The 26,053-nt window shown below is 31.3% G+C and overlaps 3 protein-coding genes across 7 annotated transcripts in view; all 3 read left to right on the top strand.

Moving 5' to 3' along the window:
- Nucleotides 1–8,651, top strand: part of LOC130670905 (tetraspanin-17) — an 83,548-nt gene extending 74,897 nt beyond the window's left edge. The window contains exons 6-10 of one of the 5 annotated variants that reach the window (XM_057474527.1): nucleotides 1,755–1,883; nucleotides 2,217–2,267; nucleotides 3,641–3,751; nucleotides 6,831–6,941; nucleotides 8,408–8,650. In XM_057474527.1, coding sequence (XP_057330510.1) covers nucleotides 1,755–1,883; nucleotides 2,217–2,267; nucleotides 3,641–3,751; nucleotides 6,831–6,941; nucleotides 8,408–8,476 — 471 coding nt within the window. In that variant the 3' untranslated portion in view covers nucleotides 8,477–8,650. Of the gene's footprint in view, nucleotides 1–1,754; nucleotides 1,893–2,216; nucleotides 2,268–3,640; nucleotides 3,752–6,830; nucleotides 6,942–8,407 lie in introns of all 5 variants that reach the window. The other 4 variants (XM_057474525.1, XM_057474523.1, XM_057474524.1 and 1 more) reach the window with 4 other exon arrangements.
- Nucleotides 8,652–16,078: 7,427 nt separating this feature from the next.
- LOC130672411 (nuclear pore complex protein Nup155) lies at nucleotides 16,079–20,486 on the top strand. The gene is made up of 3 exons (XM_057476987.1): nucleotides 16,079–16,269; nucleotides 16,403–19,158; nucleotides 19,219–20,486. Exons 2-3 carry the CDS (start codon nucleotides 16,405–16,407, stop codon nucleotides 20,302–20,304), a joined length of 3,840 nt encoding a protein of 1,279 aa, XP_057332970.1. The 5' UTR covers nucleotides 16,079–16,269; nucleotides 16,403–16,404; the 3' UTR covers nucleotides 20,305–20,486.
- Nucleotides 20,487–21,033: 547 nt separating this feature from the next.
- LOC130672413 (protein spaetzle-like) lies at nucleotides 21,034–26,050 on the top strand. The gene is made up of 6 exons (XM_057476989.1): nucleotides 21,034–21,078; nucleotides 22,599–22,716; nucleotides 22,801–23,009; nucleotides 23,088–23,153; nucleotides 25,511–25,614; nucleotides 25,694–26,050. Exons 1-6 carry the CDS (start codon nucleotides 21,049–21,051, stop codon nucleotides 25,908–25,910), a joined length of 744 nt encoding a protein of 247 aa, XP_057332972.1. The 5' UTR covers nucleotides 21,034–21,048; the 3' UTR covers nucleotides 25,911–26,050.
- The last annotated feature ends 3 nt before the right edge of the window (nucleotides 26,051–26,053 follow it).

Genomic DNA, 26,053 nt, shown 5'->3' with positions numbered 1-26,053 from the left:
AGAGAATTTGTCTTGGTTAAAAAAAATTCGTCTTGGTCAGAGAAGATTTCTACTTTATCTGTGAAAATTTAGGTCTCCAAAAAAATTTTCTTGAATCAAGAATATTTACCTTCAGTCGATAATTTTTTTTTTTCTGTGTGGGAATGATACAATACACAAGAGAATATAATGGAATGGTTCCCATAATGGTATGGGAACAGTACCTATACTACTACAGGGATGGTTCCCATATTGGTATAGGAACTATTCCTATAATATTATGGGAACTATTCCCATAATGTTATGGGAACCATCCCTATAATATCATTAAATTTTTTTTTTGCACAATAGTGTAGAAATTTCCCAAAATTTGAATTTTCTTGAATGTTTTGTGCTGACAAAAAATTCTTGTTAAAAATTTTAATGTTTTTTGCCAAATACGATTTTTTTTTCAATGTTTGAATTTTTGTTTTTATGTTTAATAATATTTCTGTGTATTGTAGAAGTGATTACCACACTTTTCTTTAAATTAATTTTTTCATGATAATATGGAAACCATTCCCATAATATTATAGGAATGGTTCCCATAATGGTATGGGAACCATTCCAATTGCATTATGGGAATCATTCCCATAATATTATGGGAATAGTTCCCATACTATTATAGGAACCATTCCCATAATATTATGGGAATGGTTCCTATAATTTATGGGAATAGTTCCTATAAATTATAGGAACCATTCCCATAAATTATAGGAATGATTCCCATCATATTATAGAAAGTATTCCTATAAATTATAGGAACCATTCCTATAATTATAGGAACCATTCCTATAGTGTTATGGGTATCATTCCCATAATTATAGGAACTATTCCTATAATTATGGGAAATATTCCTATAATTATAGGAACCGCTCCCATAATTTATGGTCGTAATTCCTATGATGGTATAGGAAAAAATTTCACAAAATTATGGGAACCGCTGCTATAATTTTCTTTCCGTGTAATATAATAATATAATAATGAGAAGAGTAAAAAGGCATAACTGCAGCTTGTGGACGCAGGATTCGATTGGTGCAATCAATAGCTGTCCGCAGAATCTCGGTTCAGGAAATTTGAATAGCAACCAAGAGAAAGCCATTGATGTTGTGCTATCAGTTTGGTACCATGTATATCATCTTTCTCGACAGTATACTATTGCTTTACTCTCTCGCTCTCTCAGGTTCATTGTCTCCCTTGCTCTTTGCAGCATACTACCACGTTTGAACCCCATTAATGGAATGCTTCCGTACCAGTTATTTCAAGAGAGATTATGCACATTTAATTGAAATAAATTCTCTTTCTAACACATATATAAATTTAAATATATACATATATATCAGACACTTAGCAACTCAATTATTCTTAACAAAAAATAAATTCCACTTTCATAAATATATACGTATATATATTTTAATTATAATAGTTAACGAGATTTTGTACAAGTACCTGATGTCTTTTTTTATATAAAATATCAAATTTGCATACTAAAAAAAATAATTGTTTTTGTTTTGCGTACTACCATTTTTATCAGAGATATTGATGTTAATTTTTTTTGAAATATACAACAAAAAATATTTTTTCCACAAAGGAGATAAAAAAATGAAATAGATTTGCTATAAAATTGGAAACAAAGCCTTTTGTTTGTGATATTGTTATTTTTAAAAATGGAAAAAATGTGGCGGAAGGAAACCTAATAGCGGGAAGTCGGTGATAATAACAAATAATATTTTTAGCTTCAATGCTGCGGCATCGAAGGACCAAAGGACTGGGATCGCAACAACTATTTCAACTGCTCCTCGAGTGAGATTGGTTCGAGTGAAGCCTGCGGTGTGCCTTTTAGTTGTTGCAAGCGGGAGGCCAACGTGAGAAGTGTAAACTATAATTTGATTACTATTCCACTCGTCAAATACTCATTCATGTCCTCCTTTTCAATCGTCATTCTCGCTACTTGCACTCCCAACCCTGCTCACTATTCCCACTCACGCACGACAACTGATACTTGTTATACATGTTTCATTTGCTGTGCTATCATCAATTTCAATCGATTTACAATGATTTAGTGCCATTCAATTTACATTAAATCATTCCGCATTATAATTATATATTCAACACCAATTCAATTCAATAATACATGCCCTTTTAGTTTCATCAATTATTCATTAACGTCATTGATTTATTTTCATTATTTATTTCAGGAAATCACTAAAAATAAACAGTGTGGATATAACGTTAGGAAACCAGGAAATGTGAGTATAATTTTAATAGAATTAAATTTATCAAAGAAAGGTTTTAGTTTTAAACAACATGCCCATTTTATAAGACTTTTAAAATATTGAAAATAAGTATGGGTTGTTGGTACTCATTTCAAAGGAAATCTTGTGTCTTAAACAAATATCAACTCAAAAATCAAAAAAAAAATTAATTAAAATCCATTTAAAAAAATCTGCTCATCTTATACGACTTTAAAAATATTGAAAATAAATATGGGTTGTTGGTACTCATTTCAAAGGAAATCTTGTGTCTTAAACAAATATCAACTCAAAAATCAAAAAAAAAATTAATTAAATTCTATTTTAAAAAATCTGCTCATCTTATACGACTTTAAAAATATTGAAAATAAATATGACTTGTTGGTACTCATTTCAAAGGAAATCTTGTGTCTTAAACAAATATCAACTCAAAAATCAAAAAAAAAAAATTAATTAAAATCCATTTCAAAAAATCTGCTCATCTTATACGACTTTAAAAATATTGAAAATAAGTATGGGTTGTTGGTACTCATTTCAAAGGAAATCTTGTGTCTTAAACAAATATCAACTCAAAAATTCAAAAAAAGTTAGCTAAATTCCATTTTAAAAAATCCGCCCATCTTATACAACTTCGAAAGCATTAAAAATAAGTATGACTTGTTGGTACTCGTTTTGAAGGAAATCTCGCGAATTAGACGAATATCAACTCAAAAATCCAAAAAAAAGTTGATTAAATTTAATTTCAAAAAATATGCCCATCTTAAACGACTTTAAAAATATTCAAAATAAATATGGCTTGTGGGTACTCGTTTCAACAGAAATTCTCTGCTCTATACGATTACCATAAAAGAATTTTATGTTTGTATAAAAATAAACTAACACCTTTCTTAAAAATCACTAAACTACGAATAAAAATTTAAATATCACAAGAAAAGACTCGAGCGACTCCTCTTTAACTGAGTGTACTACTAATTCTTATTCTCATTTTCATTCTAATTACATTCTATCCTCAAACTAAAACTCGCTGTTTGTCTCAAAAGATTTCGGGTTCTATAATTGCTTGGTACGTGATGTAAAGTGCGATAAGACAAGTTAAATGGCGAGTTTCACGACCCAGGTGATTAAAACGTCTACCACCCGAATAAACGATTGAGATTAATTAATAATATACTTAATTAAATAATAAAATACCGTTTTTATTCCTCTTTCTTAAATGCCTCGTCAACATTTATTTTCTTTAAATAAAATCGCGAATAAAAGACGTAATTACGATAAGCGGAGGAAAAATATCAAAAGAAGTTTATGAAAAATCTTTAAAAGTATTTAGCGTCTACTTAAAATTATATCTGGTTATTTGGTTGGAAATGCAGCCCGGAGAGAGAAGTATATTTGAGCGAGGTTGCTTGAGGGCAGGCGAAGAGTGGCTAGAACTGAACCTCGTGCCCGTTGCCGGCACTATCGTGAGCACTATGGTGCTTCAGGTATTTTATACACCTACCTAGTCTAGATCCTCTAAAGAAATTGTTGATTGTACTTGTAAATTCAAATATAACTTGTATTGCTATGGTATTACAGTAGAACTTTTTATTTTTTTTATTCATTATTGAAAAAGTTGGCATGAGCTTTCTTTGTTGTTTACTTTTTTAAATACACGTTGGAAATATTTTTTTTGTATTTCATGTATCTAGATTTTTTTATCTCTATCATTAGTACATTTTTATAAATGATAATAATAATAATTTCCAATTTTTATTTTTCTACACGGAGAGAAATGTACGGTATCAATTACAATAAATAATGAGAATTGTTCCCACATTGTATGGTTTTTTTTTAATATCCGCGGAATGGCAACCCTACAAATTATGATAACTATTCCAATCTGTATGGGTTTCATTCCGATATGATATTATAATTATTCCTATGTTATTATAGTAAAAGTCACTATATATTATGGTAATAATTACCGTGATAGTATAGTAATCATTATCGAGATAGTATGGTTTTAGTTACCATAATATTTTGAAATTACTCATACCACGGTAATAATTACCGGGGTCATGTGGTATCAATTACAATTATTGTATAGTCATAATTATCATTATTGTATGGTAATAATTATCACAATAATTAGAAATTCCTCATATTATGGTAATAATTATCGTGATCGTATGGTAATAGTTACCGGGATAGTATGGTTTTAGTTACCATAATATTTTGAAATTACTTATACTACGGTAATAATTACCGGGGTCATATGATATCAATTACCATTATCGTATGGTAATAATTACCATGATTGTATAGTAGTAATTATCATTATTGTATGGTAATAATTATCATTATTGTATGGTAATATTTACCACAATAATTAAAAATTCCTCATATTATGGTAATAATTATCGTGATCGTATGGTAATAGTTACCAGGATAGTATGATATTAGTTACCATAATATTTTGAAATTACTCATACTACGGTAATAATTACCGGGGTCATATGATATCAATTACCATTATTGTATGGTAATAATTACCATGATTGTATAGCAATAATTATCATTATTGTATGGTGATAATTATCATTATTTTATGGTAATAATTATCACAATAATTAGAAATTCCTCATATTATGGTAATAATTATCGTGATCGTATGGTAATAGTTACCAGGATAGTATGATATTAGTTACCATAATATTTTTAAATTACTTATACTACGGTAATAATTACAGGGGTCGTATGGTACCAATTACCATTATTGTATGGTAATATTTACCACAACAATTATAATTTCGTCATATTATGGTAATAATTATCGTGATCGTATGGTAATAGTTACCAGGATAGTATGATATTAGTTACCATAATATTTTGAAATTACTTATACTACGGTAATAATTACCGGGGTCATATGATATCAATTACCATTATTGTATGGTAATATTTACCACAACAATTATAATTTCCTCATATTATGGTAATAATTATCGTGATCGTATGGTAATAGTTACCAGGATAGTATGATATTAGTTACCATAATATTTTTAAATTACTTATACTACGGTAATAATTACAGGGGTCGTATGGTACCAATTACCATTATTGTATGGTAATATTAACCACAATAATTATAAATTCTTCATATTATGGTAATAATTATCGTGATCGTATGTTATCAATCACCTTTATTATATGGTAATAATTACCATGATCGCATAGTAATAATGACCATTATTGTATGGCAATAGTTACTACGATATTATGGTAACCATTACCATAAAATTAAAAAATTCCTCATATTATAAGAATCATTACCATAATAGTACAGTAATAATTACCATGATATTATGGAAATGGTCGTCATAATATTATGATAATAATTACCATACCATTTGAATATTCCTCATATTATGGTAATTATGACCATAATAATTGCCATAAAATAATGGTAACCATTCCCATAATATCAGTAATTATTACCATAACCTTATAGATTGATATTTCTTAAACGTGCTACGAAAAATTACCATAATTTTCTCTCCGTGAATACGAAAAATATATGAAATTATCATTACACCATTTTAAAGTAATTTTATACCCCTCGCTTTTTTGTAGTGAGTAAAAATTGACAGCGAAGCAAAAAATATATAAAAATTAAAAAAATAAATCCGCAGGCCACCCGAGCCAGGTAAGTTTACATGATAAAAAAAACAGAAACCAAAGTAATCAATAACGATTACAAAACGTGACATTGCGGTCTCAAGGAACAACCATAAACTATAATAACAATAACCCCAATGATAATAAATATTTCGCCAAAGTTGTATCTCTCTTTATCGGTTTCCCAACCCCAATACTCCCATATACGTGTACATATAATGCCACATGTATAAGAGCTAAACCATAAAAGCCGATAATGTTTCCGGTGTTACGATTGAAATACCAGGCTACTCGTTGTAAGTAAAACTATAAACGTATGCCATAAATATATACACCCACACTTCCACATATATCAGCATACACTAGTATTATATACCGAACACAAAAAAGTATACGACCAATACAAACAGAAACAGAAAATATCGCGTTTACTCCAGCTCAACATGCGATCCAATAACAAGTTGCTACTTTTTTTCTTTATACTATTCCTTTTCATATACAGTCATATATTATTATTATATCTGTGCAATCACCATCATAAATTAAAACTCAGTACACTAGAGGATCTGCGATAGCGCATACGTTGAATAGCGCGACTAAGCCAATATAACTTTTGTAAATAAATTGTTTGCTGAATAATATATTTTTTAATATTTTTTACCTCTGTACTCTACTCCGTACTCTACTCTTTATTCTTGTATTCGGGATGAAAAACAAATATATGTATGTGTAAATACTAAAAGCGGGAGATGGAAATCTTTACAGCTAGTTTAACATCATCCATGACTAACCATTGTGTCATCAGCAAACAACAATAATAATAATGATAATGATGATAATAAAATATAAACAGTTAATTGTAAATGTTGAAGGGATCGTGTACGTTTATGTTTATTTTTACAGACTTCGGACGTTTCTATTTTTGAAAAAGGATGCATACAAGCTGGCGAAGAGTGGATGGAAAAAAATTTACTTGTTATTGCCACTAGCGCTATTATAACTGCGTTTGCTCAGGTACTTTTTTTTTAATAATAATAATACTGATAATAATTGACGGGGAACTTTTTGTGAGGTGGGTTAAGCAGAGGTAAGATTAAGGAGTTTTGTCGAGGCAATTTTGTGGATTTCTGGGCATGCGATTTTTTATGCACGCAGTAGTTTTGGATCTATTAGGCTTTTTTTATTTTATTTAGATGATGAAGTTTGAAGTATTTTTCAACAATTTCAGTTTTTTTCGAAAAATTTTAATTCTTAAAAAAAAAAAAAAATTGATAGAAAAAAATGACTTTCATTAAAAAAATTAATTCTTGATCAAGAAAATTAATTTGTTTAAAATTTTCGATAAAACTCTGACTGGAGGAATCACAAAATACTTAAAGAAAAAGATAAAATTGAAAAATTTTTCGATGAAAATTAATTTTCTGGATCTAGAAGTAATTTTGTTTAAAAGTCATTTTTTCTTTCGGAGTAAAGTACACGGAGAGAAATTTATGGTGTAACCATATATATGGTTACCATATATTATAGTAATCATTACCATAATTTTTTCACATGCAATATGGGAACTGTTACTAAATGATGGGAATAGTTCGAATACTTATGGGAACTTTTCCCAGAAAGTATGGGCCTATTTCCCATAATTCCAAGTAATAATTACCATAACGGTGAACGGAGAGAAATTTATGGTAACGATTACAATAAATTATGGGAATGGTTCCCATAATGTATGGTAACCGGTTTTATTGAAATGTCGATTATAGTAACCGTTACCATAATATATGGTAACCATTACCATACGATCATGATAATCATTACCATACGATCATGGTAACCATTACCATAATGGTATGGTAACGGTTACTATAATATTATAGGAACCATTACTATAACATTATGGTAACCATTACCATAATGGTATGGTAACGGTTACTATAATCGACATTTCAATAAAACCGGTTACCATACATTATGGGACCCATTCCCATAATTTATTGTAATCGTTACCATAAATTTTTCTCCGTGTACCGTTATGGTAATGATTACTTGGAATTATGGGAAAAGTTCCCATAAGTATGGGAAATATTCCCATCATTATGGTAACAGTTCCCATATTGCATGTGAAAAAATTATGGTAACGATTATCATAATATATGGGAACCATTACCATAATATTATAGTAACGATTACTACAATATTATGAGAATGATGACTATAATATTATGGTAATCATTACCATAATTATTTCACATGCAATATGGGAACTGTTACCATAATGATGGGAATTATTCCTATACTTATGGGAACTTTTCCCAGAAAGTATGGGCCTATTTTCCATAATTCCAAGTAATTATTACCATAACAGTATGGGATGATATTTCATAAACGTACTAGGAACAGTTACCATAAATTTATCTCCGTGTAAAATATTCATACTTTCATTGATTATTAATAATAATAAATGTTTTTTTTTTTTTTTATAGATATTGGGAATATGTTTTGCGCAAAATCTACGTGCTGACATATTTGCACAAAAAGCAAAGTGGCACTGACAATCAAGAGCCCCCACGGCAGTCTAGCATCTCATACTCCTAGATGCTGATCGATCGCGTTGAACAAACTCTCTACCATATATATATATATATATATATATATATATATATATATATACATATATATGGTTTGTGGTATAAAGTCGCTATTGCTACTACTATTGCTGCTATTACTTGCAATATATATATATATATATATATATATATATATATATATATATATATATATATATATATATTTATATATATATACATCATAGCTACTTGAAAAATCTACCACAAGTAAACATCTTTATTTGTCAACTGCACTTGTCACCAAATCAACTCGTAACTAAATATTAAATTCACAACTTTTTTTTTTAAACCATAAACTTTTTTCCCGCTTATATGAAACAGAAAAAAAAACTCTAACATTATTGATCGAACAATAATTAAATAATATTTCTTAACTATATTTTCCGTCCAAAAAAAAACGATTTTAAATTTATATTTTAAAAAATTATTTATTAAAAAATATTTGAACGTTTAAAGCGGATTTGATTGAAGTAAATAGTAAACAGCAAATAAAAATTGTTTGATCAATAAATTTGAATTAAATTGATTTATAAGTTTATTGGAAGGTTGATAAGTTTGTGTTGAGTTTTTATAAAATTTTGAAAATAAAATGTAAAAGTTAAGACAAATAAAGATGGTTGAATAATTATTTTTGATCAATGCGACGTCGTGGGGGCGCAGCGAGATTTTTTTACGGCCGGTCTCGCTGCATTCTATTAAATATTTTTTCGCGAAGCGAACATTGGCCGCTTTTAATATACGGTTAATTAACTAATTAGTTAATGAATTAATTAATAAGTGAATAAACAATAAAAACAAATATTTTACGCTAATTAGAGCGTTACGCTGAAGAATTTTAAAAGACTACTGATTTGTCATTTTATAAAATAGTGAAAAATAATTCAATTTATATATATACATATATATGTTTAACTTATGGGGAGCGTGATCTTTAATCGGTGCTACATTATCGATTTTTAGAATAAAATTATTATTTTTAAGTTGATAAATAGTTACCTGCGTTATTATTCCCGGACAAAATTTTTTTCTGCTAATTTCCAAAATTTAAAGAAAAAGTAAAAATCTATACAGCTTGTTTGTACTGATTTTCATGTAAATTTTCTGTTTTGCATGAATATCAAGTCAAAAATCTAAAAAAAATTATTCCGATTCCATTTTTAAAAGACATGTCCATATTATACGACTTTGAAACAATTGAAAATAAATATGAGTTGTTGGTACTCATTTGAAAGGAAATTTTCTGTTCCGCAGGAATATGAACTCAAAAATCTAAAAAAAATTTTTTCAATTCCATTTTTAAAAAATGTGTCCGTCTTATACGACTTTGAAACAATTGAAAAAAAATATGAGTTGTTGGTACTCATTTGAAAGGAAATTATTTGATTTTTTCAACTATCAGCTTAAAAATCCAAAATAATTTGATACTGAGTAAATTTTCAAAAACGAGCCCATCTTATACAACTTAAAAAAAATATTGAAAATAAGTATGGGTTGTGGGTACTCATTTTAACGGAAATTTTCTGCTGATCACGAACTTAAACTCAAAAATTGAAAATTACGACTTTTGTCCAGGAATAATATAGCGTGTCACTGAATGAATGAAAATGTAAATTAATAGTTAAGCGTAGAAAATATTCAATTGATATAAAGTTTAATTTATAACTAAAAAAAAAAAGAAAATTCTGAAAAAATACAACAATAGACTAATTACTAATTAATAATTAATAATTATCAATTTAAATTATTATTAATATCTACAGTCGACATTATTTTATAAATAAATATACCAAGAGATTGTTGACTGCAGTTATATTTATAACGAAGGGTCCATTTATAATAATTTATACAGTTTAATTGTAAATTCGAATCAATAAAAAATATCGGGAATAATTTCAATTATTCGCGGTCTATTTATTTTTAAAATAAATCACTCGAGGAATTTACTGTATCGAGGATTTAATTTTAGACGAATTGTTGATTCAAATTTACGATCCGCTGTATCAATTTACTAATTAATTTATTAATTTAATTGTTATTTAATCAAAAATAAACTTATGCTGCCCTCTTAATATCTCATCGCAATTTAAACGCTAATATATTTATTTAATTAGCCCGCGATATTGAGATAAAGCAATTTGTGTGTAAATCATCACGTTTTAAGTTAAAAGTATGAAATAACGACAGTTAAGACGTTAATTGTTATAAATAAAATCAATAAAAAAAATATATATATATTAAAATAAATATATTAACTGATTAATGATTAATTAAAGGAATAAATGTGTAGATAATTGCTTGGAGTAGAGATTTTTAAAATCATTTAATAAAATAAAAAACTCTACTGTTAATTTAATGTCTGAATCAAAGTCATTATGCGCATAAGTTATGAAACTCTACCGTGATCTAATTGATACTGACAAAAAAAAATAAAATAAAGACAATTGACAAATTTTTAATGATGAAATTTATGAAAGGTTTAGTATCAGTGATTTGTTGGAAATTTTTGTGTTAATTAAATTTTTGATTTCAATATGACCATTTTAGACGGCTTTGAAAATATTAGAATAAAGTAGGGCTTGTTGGTACTCGTTTTAAAGGAAATTTATTGCTCCATATGAATATCAACTCGGAAAACTAAAAAATTTGATTTAAATCAAAGTTTCCAACATATGTCCAACTTACACGACTTTGGAAATATTTGAAATAAGTAGGGCTTGTTGGTACTCATTTCAAAGGAAATTTTATGATCTATACCCATATCAACTCAGAAAACTAAAAAATTTGATTACGATCAATTTTGCATAAATTTGTCCAACTTATACGACTTTGAAAATATTCAAAATAAGTAGGGCTTGTTGGTACTCATTTTAAAGGAAATTTTATGATCTACACGAATATCATCTCAGAAAACTAAAAAATTTGATTACGATCAATTTTGCAAAAAATTGTCCAACTTATACGACTTTGAAAATATTCAAAATAAGTAGGGCTTGTTGGTACTCATTTTAAAGGAAATTTTATGATCTACACGAATATCATCTCAGAAAACTAAAAAATTTGATTACGATCAATTTTGCAAAAAATTGTCCAACTTATACGACTTTGAAAACATTCAAAATAAGTAAGGCTTGTTGGTACTCATTTTCCTGGAAATTTTATGCTCTACGCGGAAATCAGATTCAAAATCCATTTAATAAAAGTCAGCATCAAATATTACAGCAAACAGTCACCGTCGTTATCATAAAAAATTCCACCAAATTCCTCTAAACCATAATTTCAAGTCTTTATTTTATTTTTCTCTATAAAAACGTGATTTTATATTTAATACACTAATTAAAATACTAAACTAAATGCGAGAATCAGTTGTGAAGGCTGTGTTCCAAACTTGAATTGATTACTATATATATATATATATATTGATAAATAATATAACAACTATCGCTTATTATTTATAAATGATAAATAAAAGCATAAAATAATTAAATAGCTATCAAACTTGTTTAATATAATATATAATATAATATTAAATTTATGAATTTTTTATGAAATATACCTGATCCGATATTCTTTGATGTATTTTATTAATATATATTATTATTATATGAATATACGGGTCATGTTTATAAAATGAGTTTGCTTTAAAAAAAATAATCAATAGTATATTTAACATTGTACTAATTTTTTTTAAAGTTTTCCCATTTTGCTGCCTCATTATTATTATTACAATTATTAATTGTTATTATTTCAATGTAATTACATCAGTCTTCGTATAGCTAAATTACTGCCGCCGATTTACTCATAACAAATAAACTATATATGTACATTAAGATGTAAATGCCATGATTTAATTGATATCGTGAGAGTGATTATTAAATGGGTGCTTATGTATAAATAATTTAATTTGATCACTTAAAATGTCATGTGTGTTTGTGAGAAAAAATCTTAACTTTTTTCTTTTATTTCTATCAAAAAAAAAAATATAATAAGAAATTTTTTGTTTTTGTTTTTAATAAATTATTTATTTATCCTATCAATTTATCCTCAAAATTCTTTTATTTAGTAGTCGAGAAAATGGCGGCTATTTTACGATTGCGTCAAAATGGCGGCTGTTTAATGAGCGCGTCAAAATGGCGCGTAAAATTCAAAATCAAATAAAATGGTAATGAAATTGTAAAAACGAAACAATTGCGAATAAAATTTTTAAATAAAGCGAAATAATGACGAATTTTGAAAGAGACAAAAAATGGCGACTTAAATTACGAGTGTGAATATAGGAGACAAATTTAAAATTATAAATAAATAGAGTAAATAACTAAAAAAAAAAATATTTCAAAAAAATGCACTTATTAATTTTTTAATTTTTAAAATGCGTATTTTTTAAAATTTAATTTTATTAATTATTTACTCTATTAATTTATAATTTAAAATTTTTCTGATGGCTGCTAACTCAGAAAATTACAACATAAATTTTTATTTCCAATTAATCAGATGTTAATTTTTAAAAAAATGATAATTTAGTGTGAGAATTAAATGAAATTTCGAACGATAAATTTCAAGTAATTTTTTCTGAAATAAATATTTTTAAAAATGTAAATAATGTATATTTATTTGTAAAAATAATAATAAACTAAACTGTATTGCTTGACCAACTCAAATTGTAACATATAGATGTTGGGAATATTGTATGATATTTTACTTTGGAATTATTGGAGCCACAATTATCTTTTGCGCGTATTGATCACTCATATATATAAATATATATTTACATGTATGGCATCGATAACAATAACAATAGAATAGAATTTCAAGATAATTTGAGGTAACTAAACAATTAAACTCAAAGCGATACGCGCATTTTACTATTTTATATAAATTTGATAATTATACGGATATTGATTTCATATATCAAGGATTGAATTAAATTATAATTGAAATTTGTTTGAACGCATTGTTATATTGTCTATGATACTTGGGTATATATGAATATTAATGTGTATATTTATTTCCGGCAGTCAATGACTGCACTGAGAAATTAATGATGACAAATTCAACAATGAATCAGTGGAAAAAATTTTGTATTTGAGTACTGAGTCATAATTTTCTTTTAGCGCTATTGTTGAATGAATAATATATATATATAGACACTCATTGTATTATAAATAAAATATATAAGCTATAACTTGTAAATAAAGTGTTGGAATTTTACGTCTTAAGTGTCAAGTCTACTGTTTTTATCAACTAAAAAATAACTAATTGTGTATTTATACTGAAATAAATAAAAAGGATATTAGTGAGATCGGCTGAAGATTATTTCCACCCTAAAGTAAAAGTGATGAGTACAGAAAGGGATATGAAACTTTTTTGAAAAGTATTTTTCGTAAAATAGAAGGTATCGCCGGGAAATGCTCTGACTGTACAGTCGGATGAAGAGTCCAGTCAATTCGCGCCTGTGAGGGACAATGCCACGCAATATCAATGTTTTTTTGTTCCTTATGATGTCTACTATTAGAAAAAAAATGCGGAACATTTAGAAAAAAATTCATTTTTTGAGTAGTCGACGTCGGGCAGATACGGGCAGATGACGATGTCTATGTATTTTTCGGGAAATAGGCCATAACTTTTTTCTTGTTGGGAATATCTTAGCACAATATAAACGTTTTTCGTTTATAATGATGTCCTCTAGTAGGAGAAACCAGAAAAAGTCCTGAGAAAGTTTCATTTTTTTAGTTCAGACCCATATGAGGGTGGGTGGAGATGGGTGGAGATGATTCTCTGTAAAGAGTGGCCCCTAACTTTGTCTCTGTTGGAAATAACCCATCACAATACAAACGTTTTTTGTTCATTATGATGTCCTCTAGAAGGGAAAGCCCCTTAAAGTCCTAAGAAAAATTTATTTTTTGAGTTCAGAGCCATAAGAAGGTGGGTGGAGATGGGTGTAGATGATTCTCTGTAAAGAGTGGCCCCTAACTTTGTCTCTGTTGGGAACAACCCATCACAACATAAACGTTTTTTGTTCATTATGATGTCCTCGAGTAGAGAGGACCCTAACAAGTCCTAAGAAAAATTTATTTTTCGAGTTCAGAGCCATAAGAAGGTGGGTGGAGATGGGTGTAGATGATTCTCTGTAAAGAGTGGCCCCTAACTTTGTCTCTGTTGGGAACAACCCATCACAACATAAACGTTTTTTGTTCATTATGATGTCCTCGAGTAGAGAGGACCCTAAAAAGTCCTAAGAAAAATTTATTTTTCGAGTTCAGAGCCATAAGAAGGTGGGTGGAGATGGGTGTAGATGATTCTCTGTAAAGAGTGGCCCCTAACTTTGTCTCTGTTGGAAATAACCCATCACAATATAAACGTTTTTTGTTCATTATGATGCCCTGTAGTAGAAAAGACCCAAAAAAGTCCTAAGAAAAATTTATTTTTTAAGTTCAGACCCATATCAGGACAAATTAAGATAAATGAGGATGAGGCTGTTCATGATTTCATGTGAAGAGTGGCCCTTAACTTTGTCTCTGTTGGGAACAACCCATCACAACATAAACGTTTTTTGTTCATTATGATGTCCTCGAGTAGAAAAGAGCCAAAAAAGTCCTGAGAAAAATTTATTTTTCGAGTTCAGAGCCATAAGAAGGTGGGTGGAGATGGGTGTAGATGATATTTATTAATAGTGACCGTAAATTTGCTCCTGTTGGGAATAATCCAACACAATACAAACGTTTTTTGTTCATTATGATGTCCTCGAGTAGGAAAACCCCAAGAAAGTCCTAGGAAAAATTTATTTTTCGAATTCAGACTCATATCATAAATTAGGATAAATCAAGATAAATGAGGATGAGGCTATCCTTGCCTTCCTATGAGGAGTGGGTCGTAACTTTGCTCGTGTTTGGAATAACCCATCACAATATAAACGTTTTTTGTTCATTATGATGTCCTCTAGTAGAAAAGACCCAAAAAAGTCCTGAGAAAAATTTTTTTTATGCCTTATGGCTTTACATCAGGGCGAGTATCAAGGAAAATTTGGGAGCCGACTCCTGCTTATGTATTTCTATGAAAATTAGCTACTGTTTAAAATCTTTTTCCATGGTCTCTTATATCACAATTCAGTTTTATGCTTGGAAATTCTGTTAAAATTCATTACTATCCCGTTTCAAAAATCATTTAGCGCCCAGAATTTCCTACATCCATTACTTTTACCCCCTCTCTTATTATATATTTAACAAATGATTACTCAAAATAATCACTTACCTAGACATCATTAGAAGCTTTCGTCGGAATCTCCATCAAAACCGAGCCACACGACATGTCCGGAACCACTTACTCACTTTTTAAACAATTTTTTACGTTAAAGACACAAGAATTTTACAACAAAATCTGCTCCGGCATCATCTTGATACTTCGTCAGCCGAAATTTAAAACCGTGAAACTCGCAGTCTCCAGTAGACGACTCTGCTGTCTAATTTCCCGAGAACTTGCAACTATCGCCACCTGTAACTTGAAACTCGAATAAAAAAAAAATACGTTAGCAGCACAAGTAGTGCAGCGAAAAAAAACTATTATTTAGCATTTACTACAACAGTAATTATTTATAATCGCGTTTAATTGTACAGTTTTCGACCAAATGTGTCCAGCGATTTACAGCTGGTGAATTGAATAAATTAATTTTTAAAAATATTATTAAATAGTAGTGGTAATTAATTAGAAAAATAATTTTCCCGCCGGTAAGTCAAACGTAACCTAAAAAATTAATTCTCATCACAATTCCAGTGAATGAATTTATTTTATTAATTAAACATTTACTTTTTTTTGAATATTTAAATTTCCTTGTATTTAAATTTTTAAAATTATTTTCAGACATGGAGTCGCTAAAAATTTATTCGGACGCGTTAGAAGTAGCGGGAAAGATGATTGACAAGCATGTGATGATTGACAACAATTACCCGTCATTAATAAATTTAATGAGGTACTCAGTGCAAGGTGGGCCGACAGTCAGCGGCCTCGACGACTACGACTACCCGAATTTAAGCAACAATGCGTTGAACATCAGCAGCCTCAACCAGATAAAAGTCCACAGCAAAGTCCCGCTTCCGTCAGAAGTTATGGAGCATTTCAGTCACATGCAGTGTCACTGCATGATGGGTTTGTTTACTGAAATATCAAAGGCCTGGCTGACAATTGACAGCGACATCTACGTCTGGTCGTACGAGAATGAGTCGGACGTCGCGTACTTCGATGGTCTGAACGAGACGATCATCAGTGTGGGTCTGGTTAAGCCGAAGCCTGGAATTTTTCAGAACTACGTCAAGTATTTACTGGTGCTGACGACAACTGTCGAGATCACGGTCCTGGGTGTCACTTTGATGGACACGAATGACGGCTCGCAGGGAGAAATCCAGCTGGTGCCGGAGCCGATATTCACGGTGACCACTGACGGGGTCGCTGTCACCACGATAGCAAACACCAGCAGCGGGAGAATATTTCTGGGCGGTCGGAACGGATGTCTCTATGAGATTCACTACCAGGCGGAGAGCAGCTGGTTCGGGAAACGATGCAAGAAAATAAATCACTCGGAAGGGCCTCTGTCGTTCTTGGTGCCCTCTTTTGTGACGGTTGCGCTGTCAGAGGAGGAAGCGATTGTCCAGATAAGTGTCGATGACTCGAGGAATATTCTGTACACTCTCGGGGACAAGGGTACCATCACCGTCTGGGACATTGACGCTGGCGGAGCTTCGAAAATAACGTCTCTGTCCCAGTCGTCGCTTGTCCAGAACACTGTCCACGTGGTAAAGACACTTGACAGCAACAATTTCCGACCGTTGGTCAGTATTTCAGCGATCACTGAGTCTGAGTCTGTTCATGTTAATTTGGTGGCTGTCGCTGCTACTGGCACGAGGTTTTACTTCACTTGCACATCAGTCACCAATCCTGGAACGCGTCCTCAGTGTCTGCAACTGGTCCACGTCCGTCTGCCACCGGGTTACGCAGCAAATGCTCCAGTGATGAGACCGAGGAAGGTTCAGATGGCGCATTATAAAAAAGGAACTTTAATTTTAGTCTGCGGTGGTGAGGTAGAGACCGCTTGGTGTCTCAGTAATGACGCTTATCCTTTTACGAACTATCTAGCTGAGACCCAGAGTATTTTGCCGTTCGACAGTCCAGCCTGGGCGATGGCAGAAATTCCTGGTGAGCCTGCGATTCATATTGACAAGCAGTTGGGTCTCCAAGCGGATCCACCGCTTTTAGTTCGTCAGCACATGGAACCTCCGAGAAAATTCATCTTTCTCACGGCCCAGGGAGCCGTTATCCTGGTCCAGCTGCGCCCCGTGGACATTCTTCGTCAACTGCTGCTTGAACAACGAGGCCCAGACACTGAGCTGGTGCGTGATTACTTCTTGAGCCAGAATCCAGAGCAGGCTTGTGCTACTTGTTTAATTCTAGCGACACTGGAGAGCACCCAGAATGCTCAGTTGTCCGAGTGGGCGACCAGAGCGTTCTTCTTGTACGGAAGTCAACGCAACGTGAACCAGCACCTGGATCTCCATGGATTCAATGTCTGTTCATCAACACCTAGGGTCGGAAACTTTGATATCCGTCATCAGGAGTTTTCAGCAAAGCACGAAGGACTTTATTTGTACATCGGAAGAATTTTGAGACCCATCTGGAGCATCAGATGCATTAAAATCGACACCAGCAACTGCAACAAAACGCAAATCACCAGCAGCATATCGTCGATCCAGGTCGGCTGGATACTAGGACACCTTCAGGCGCTGAGAGCGTTTTTGAATAAAAACACCCACATCTCAAAGCATCAGAGCACCTCGAGAAACATCACCGAAGGGTTCGACGGCTCCCTGACTCAGTACCAAGAGCCGATGGTCGAGGAAAGAAATTCTCTTGACGCATTAAAAATATTTATAGCTCACGCTTGTGAAGTCCTCGGTCTCTGGAAGATCCTCTGCGAGAACCAGCTGCACAACATCGTCAGCTCCCTCTCTAAGGACCAGATCAATCAATTCTCGACTGCGACCTTCCGCGACTTGATTCTCATCGGCCACGAAATATCTTCTCTGCTGATTCTCTATCTGATCGACAGCTACTTCGGCGACAACGCATCAATCGACACAATCAGCGCAAAGTTACGGGAAGTATGTCCCAATTTGTACAAGAGCGAAGACGCCGTTTGCTCAAAAGCCAATGAAATAATACTTAAAGCCAAAAGCTGCAGCAATCCTGAGGAAAAAGAATCGTATCTCCAATCAGCCTTAAAATTGTGCAAAACAGTCGCGCCGAGACTTAATTTGTCAGCCGTGTGCCAGCAGTTTGTCGCCTGTCACTTCTACGGCGGTGTCCTGGAGCTTTGCCTCTGCTGCACTGAGAAGAGCGACCCCAACAACGCGGCACTCCATTACTACAAAAATAACAAACCGCCAGAGGACGTAGAAGGTTTCCTGGCTTACTCCAGACGTCAAGATATTTACAAAGAAATAAACGTCATGTTGGATTGTCTCTACAATCAGAGTATTTCAAATCCCTTGACACCGACAGTTCCCAGCAAACCTGGACCGCCAACTTATAATTCAACAGCTGCTGTTGCTCCTGCTAAGCAAATTGTAAGTCCGCTACTCCATTCACTAGCTTATTTATTTATTTAATAATTATTATTTTTTCAGCTGCACGAAATAATTGACGACGCGCTCCACAGTCCCTGCGAAGTTCTCCACGAGTCAGTCTACAACTGGATGAAAGACAAATGCATGGATGGAGAACTAGTGGCTCTAGCAGCGCCATCACTCGAAGCCTACTTGATCCGGAACAACAATCCCGAGTTGCTCTGGCAGTACTACGAGCGTAATAAGAACCACGCAGCTGCTGCCCAGATCTTGGACTCTCTAGCAACCAAACCAGACCCCGAAGTATCTCTGGCTCAGCGAGTAAAGTATCTCGCCCGTGCCGTGGTCTGTATGCGCAGTGACCAAGCCGGCTACGCACCTTACCTCGGCGTATTTTTACGCGAACTCGAGGACAAGGTCGAGGTTGCGCGGATCCAGCAGCAAATACTTACGACGATAACGAACCAGCAACGCCTGTACGATCCGATGACCATAAAAGACGCAAGGCTGCGTTTGAACTCCTCTCTGCTGGACATCACCCAACTCTACGAAGACTACGCGGACCCCCTCCAGCTCTGGGAGTGCAAGCTCGCGATAATTCACTGCTCCGGCCACCAGGACGCGATGCTGGTCCAGGGAATCTGGAGCAACATAATCGACAACGAGCTGAAAAACGCCTACGCCCTGTCCCCAGAGGACAAGATGACCGTGGTGATGAGCAAGATAAAAATCCTCGGACAAGAGTACTCAGGAACTCCCAACTGCTTCCCTCTGGACTTCCTGATAAAAGAACTGGAGATTCGCGCCTGCAGGCTGGGAGTCTCCAACACTGAAGTGATCACCGGGTTCCTGCAGCTCAACGTCGCCGTCGAAGACCTCCTGGACATCTACGACAAATTGAACAGCGGAAACAACCGGATCTGGCTGAACGAAGGCAACGAGTTCCATCTGATCGAGTCGACCGCGAACCTCGTTACTTATTTCACAACAAACACCAACATCGGCAATAGTTTCGTGCGCAGAAAAGTCATTACCAAGTGCCAGGACATTATTTCAAAATGTCTTACCACATTGTTCAGTAAACCCAACAGCGACGATCTAATTTCCAGACTCCGGTCCATTCAAAGTGTTCTCAATAGACTTTAAAATTAAATTCAAACTTAAACCCAAACTCAAACTTGATATTTTTTTTGCTTATTCTTTATTTAAAAAAAAAAAAAAAAGAAATGAACTTGCTGCCGATAATTATTTTAAAAGTGTACAGTTTTTGATAAATCATTTATTATTTTATATCTGTCGAATAAAATTGCTGATAATTAATTTTTAACTTTTATTTATTTATTTAATGGGATCGTTTAAATAAATTAAATAAACCGGCAGTCGTCATTTAGTTCACTAGCTTTGTTATTAAATTAATAGGATACAATATTGTTGTTATTATTATTCATATTTACGACTGCCAGGTTTTAATAACGGAAACCGGTCATATCCCCTTCCTACAGATGTGATGTTGATCGTTCCCCACTTGCCTACTTCTCCCAGACATTCTGACCACTTAATAATCATCTTAGTCTCTATTAATGCGCTGAGTATATACGTATACTTGTATACTTATATTTATAATAAGAGAAAATATACAAATTTATATAGGATTTGAAGTGGCCTGATAGCTTCTGCTGATATGACTGCAGGTCACCGTTAATAACTGGTGATACTGATACTCTGATATTTATATATCGTTTATATACTTTTCACTTGTTATCCTTTTTTTTTGTTTAGTTCGTCGTTTAATTTATTCGCCGCGTATTTATCTATTTATAAATATGATTATTGAGTATTTTTTTGGTTGATTTTTTCGTTAGCAGTGTAACGAATTTTTTTTTTTTAAATATGAATTTTTACCTCATCTTTATTATTTACGTAAGTTTTAATTTTTTAAATAATTATTGGTTTTAATTTTTTTGAAATTTTTATTTATCGATAATTAATTTAAGTTTTTTTATTCGCATTTAATTACAATTAATTTGTAATGAGGATTAATTATAATTTTTTTGATTTAAATGATTTTTTAATAATTTTTTAAATAATTTTTTATTTTAATTTTTTTGGAACTTTTATTTATCGATAATTAATTTAAGTTTTTTACTCGCATTTAATTGCAATTAATTTGTAATTAGGATTAATTATAATTTTTTTTATTTTAATTTTTTAAATAATTATTGGTTTTAATTTTTTTGAAATTTTTATTTATCGATAATTAATTGAAGTTTTTTACTCGCATTTAATTGCAATTAATTTGTAATTAGGATTAATTATAATTTTTTTTATTTTAATTTTTTAAATAATTATTGCTTTTAATTTTTTTGGAACTTTTATTTATCGATAATTAATTTAAGTTTTTTACTCGCATTTAATTACAATTAATTCGTAATTAGGATTAATTATAATTTTTTTTTATTTTAATGATTATTTAATAATTTATTTAATTAATTTTTATACATATTTTTTTTTAAATTAAAAACTGAGTGAAATTTGAAAGTAAATTTAAAAAAATGAAAATTGTGACCCAACTGTCAGAGATATCGAAAAAATGTATATAGACAAATTTGTAGCTTATTAAATTCTCTACAAAAAAGGTCTCATGACATTTTTACATACATCTAATAATTCTTACGCAATTACAAGTTAAAGTATGAGAAATTTTTAAATATTTTTTACAAATTTATTGATCCCTTATTTATTTTCTCGATAACTTGAAAAGTATCAGAGATACGTCGATAAGTCTCAGGACCTTTTTTGTAGCAAATTAAATTTCCTACAATTTTTGTCTCAACGATTTTTTTCCAAAATCCGTAATTTCGCTCCAAATTCAATTTTAATTAAATTTCGCTCCAATAAAAATGATTAATTATTTTCTCATCAGACATAAGTCTGATCTCATTAAAAAAAATTAACAATTTTAATTGTTTATTAAATCAAAATTTTTTTACCCACAGTTTTTTTTATTTAAAGAAATGAAGTAATTTTTCAGTCCCATAGAAAAAACTAAAAATAATTTAAATTCTTGTTTTTTTTAAATAAAGAAAAGTAAAAATAAAAAAAAATATATATTTTATAATTTATCGAGCGGTTGGCCTTGTAATAAATTTCCCATCACCGAAAATAAAAAAAAATAACAGCGTTATTTCCACTCGGTTTGTTTAGCTAAACATTAATGATCTCTGTACGTAACAGCTAATAAAGTAACAAATAGTTACGAAAATTACAAAATAAAAAGAAAAAAAATAATAAAACCCATCAAGGATAATAATCCAACTCACGAGACCAATGAATAATTATAATTAAATTCTATAATTACATATTTTCCCATTTATCTGATTTAAAAATGACCTACCGCTACTTTATTGTTATTAAAAATATATTTTTTTAAAATTAATCAGATTCTGCTGAAGGAAACAAAAGCTTTTCCAGAAAAACGTGAGTTATATAATGAAGAAACCTTAATGACTAATTCAAATAATTCACGTATTTTGAATCAACGTAATCTTCATAGCAGCTGTAAGTCCTGAGTTTATTTTTCAGATCAACGAAAAAATCTTGAGTCTACAAGAAAAAAATTTACTAATTAAAATTTTTTAACAGCATCAAGATTAAAAGATTCAGATAAAATATCGTTCCCTAATGAGGAATCAGGTATAGACACGATATTTAATTACACACCAGTATCAGCACCAGCGCCCAGTTGCTTCAATGCAACATTTTGTGAGCACGCGGCAAATTATCCAAAAGATTTTGTAAAAGTAACTCTGAGAAATAGAAACGATTTGAGACATTTAGCTTTCGTTGATGATGTAAAATTACAAATGAGTATTTTATTAATTAATATTCTTGACAATTAGTTAAATAAATATGTATATTTATTTACACAGTATCAGTCTACTGAAATCGACCAACGAATTGATGCCAGTGATGATGACACTCTCTGTCAAACTCATGTCAGTTTCAAATAATTATTTTTCAAAGGCATTCTGAGACAATATCCCCCACTTTTTTTAAATATTCAATGACTTTCGTCGTAAGCGCCTATGCATTCAAAAATCTGCTTAAAAAAATTGACACAAGTGCCGACAAAAATTAAATTACAAACGATTTTTTAAGGAAATGATTTTTAGGAGGGAAAAAAAGACGAATTTCCTATGACTCTTAAACCAAAATCTGTATTTTTTATTGATATAAAATGATCCGAAGTTCTCAGACAATTAACAATTTTCGGATTTTTAACTTCCCGCTAAGAAAATTGCAAATTTTCAAAAAAGGGAAGTTATTGGTTTCGGTCCGATTTTCGAAAATCGAGTTTTCATCAGATGTCGACGTTTTGAGGTCCTAGGAAACTATTCTGACTATTCCCGGGTGGACGTCCGTGTGTGTGTGTGTGTGTGTGTGTGTGTGTGTGTGTGTGAACTTTTTTTTTGTCCGACGATATCTTTGGAACGGATGAACCGATTTGAACGTACTTGGTGGCGATCGAAAGAGCTCACCAAAACTTAGTCTTGATTAGATTTTGGGGTAAATCGGTCATGTAGTTTACAAGTTATACAAAGAATAAGAATTAAAAATTTTTTTTTATTTTAGTTTTTTATTGATTTCTCAGAAACGACTCATACGATCAACTTCAAAATCTAATCAGCTCTAGAACTCAATAAAACACGTCGATTGCCGCCTCAATCATCAAAATCGGTTCATTCGTTCGAGAGTTATCGCGGGAGAAAGAAATGGTAAAAAACAGTTTTTTGCGAATATCTTCGAAACAACTGAACCAAACAATTTCAAAATTTTATCAGCTCTAGAACTCAATAAAATACGCCGATTGCCGCCGCAACCATCAAAATCGGTGAATTCATTCCTGAGATATCGTGGGAGACAGAAATGCTAAAATCGGTTTTTTTTTAAAACAATGGCACACTAAAGTATTTTCGAGCTCGAAGAGCTCGAAAATGTATCCACAACAACGTTTTCGAGCTCGAGGAGCTTAAAAACAGCGGGAAGTTTTGGGGCTGGCCCGCAGGGTCAACCGATAGACAGATTTTTTTTTTTGAGAAATAAAATATAAAAAACAAAAAATTAAAATATGCACATGGAGAAAATAAAAAAAACTATAGGTGCAATTTTTTAAATATTTTTTTTTTTTGATGTATGGTTTTTAAAAAAAAATCAAAAATTATTAGACGTTGGCTAACTTAAGATTTCCATAAAAAGAACTTGGCTTTGATAAAAAAACATTTGTCCTTTTAAATGTCATCTTGAAGTCATCTCCGTGCTACTTGGGTATTAAGTCAAAAAAGGACAACTTCGTTACAATTTCACCGAGATATAGATTTTTAAAAAAATTAATTAGTTGTTAATTAGGAGTAAAACGAAATTTGTTGAGGCCGTTCATAAAATGCGTTTGGACTTATGGGGGAGGAGGGGGTGTCGTTTAATGTGATAAGGGGATCAGGAGATCTAAGGAAACTTGACGTTCGCAGCTCATCAATTTTGAAAAATTTTCTCTCGGTTTTTTTAAATAGGGGGGGAGTCTCATTTGTGACGTAATATTAATAGGGGGATCCCAGAAAATATGTCAAAGGGGGGGATCTAGGAGGTAAAATTTTCATATGAATTTAATAATTTGAATTTTAAAATTTTGCGCGCTAAAATTTATCAAACAAATTTCGTTTTACTCCTAATTAAGGCCATTCTCAAACAGTGCCCCCCACTTTTTAAAAATTTTTAATGACTTTCAACTGTCATAGACGTATCCAATTTTTATCAATTAATTAAAAAAAAATTAAAGAATTAATTGAAAAAAGGACAACGTAGTCGTAATTTCGCCGATGTATAGATTAAAAAAAAAATTATTTACACTTGATATCAATTAGGAGTTAAACAAAATTCGTTAAATAAATTTCAGTAAAATTGTCATGTCAATTTTATAATTCGAATTTTTAAATTTTGTTGGCTAAAATTTATTCAACAAATTTCGTTCAACTCCCAATTGATATCAATTGTAAGTAATTTTTTTTAAATTCTATATCTCAACAAAATTACGACTACGTTGTCCTTTTTTCAATTGACGTTTTAATTTTTTTTAAATTAATTAATAAAATTTTAATACGGTTATGACAGTTGAAAGTTATTGCATATTTTTAAAAAGTGGGGGGGACTGTCTGAGAATGCTCTTAATAACTGCAAGTAATTTTTGACAGTTAAGCCATTGAATATTTATAAAAACTATAGGATTTTATCTGAGAATGCCCGTAATTATTAAATTGAATTAATTAGCGTTATTAATAAATTAATTAATTACTTACAGGAAACTGTAGTATTTCCAAAGACAGCCGAAAATAAAAAAAAGGAATGGCTGTTTGTCGTCAACGAAGACGATTTTCCTCAGGGCGTCCGTATTGAAAAGTGCATGTAAGTTTTTGAGAAAACCGAAGGCCTAAAAAAATTAATTAATTAATTAATTAATTTACTTAAATAAAATAAATCGTAGGACTGAGAACAGCAGCTGCAAATTAATAGAAGGATTCGCTGACGGATACGCGACAACTTGCAAGCAGAAGTACATTTATCGTCAGCTGGCGGCGATAAAACCTGACGGAGCCATAGGATCAGATTTATTTCGGTTTCCATCGAGTTGTTGCTGCCACGTTAAATTCGTCGGCTTGCCGATGCAGAGAATCGGGTTCTCTAGAATTGATAACAATTAAAATAAATAATAATAATTATAATTATAAATAAGAAAATTCATCACACGTCCAACCATTTCCTCTACTCACGTCCAGCGATCATAAGGAAAAAGGAAATGACGTCGGGTTTTATAATTAGCGAGTAATTAAAATAAGTTGACATT

Source organism: Microplitis mediator, chromosome 7 (genome assembly GCF_029852145.1).
Source record: "Microplitis mediator isolate UGA2020A chromosome 7, iyMicMedi2.1, whole genome shotgun sequence".
NCBI classification, from domain to species: domain Eukaryota; kingdom Metazoa; phylum Arthropoda; class Insecta; order Hymenoptera; family Braconidae; genus Microplitis; species Microplitis mediator.
The sequence above is the reverse complement of the archived record's forward strand: the minus strand, read 5'-3'. Positions and strand labels throughout refer to the sequence as shown.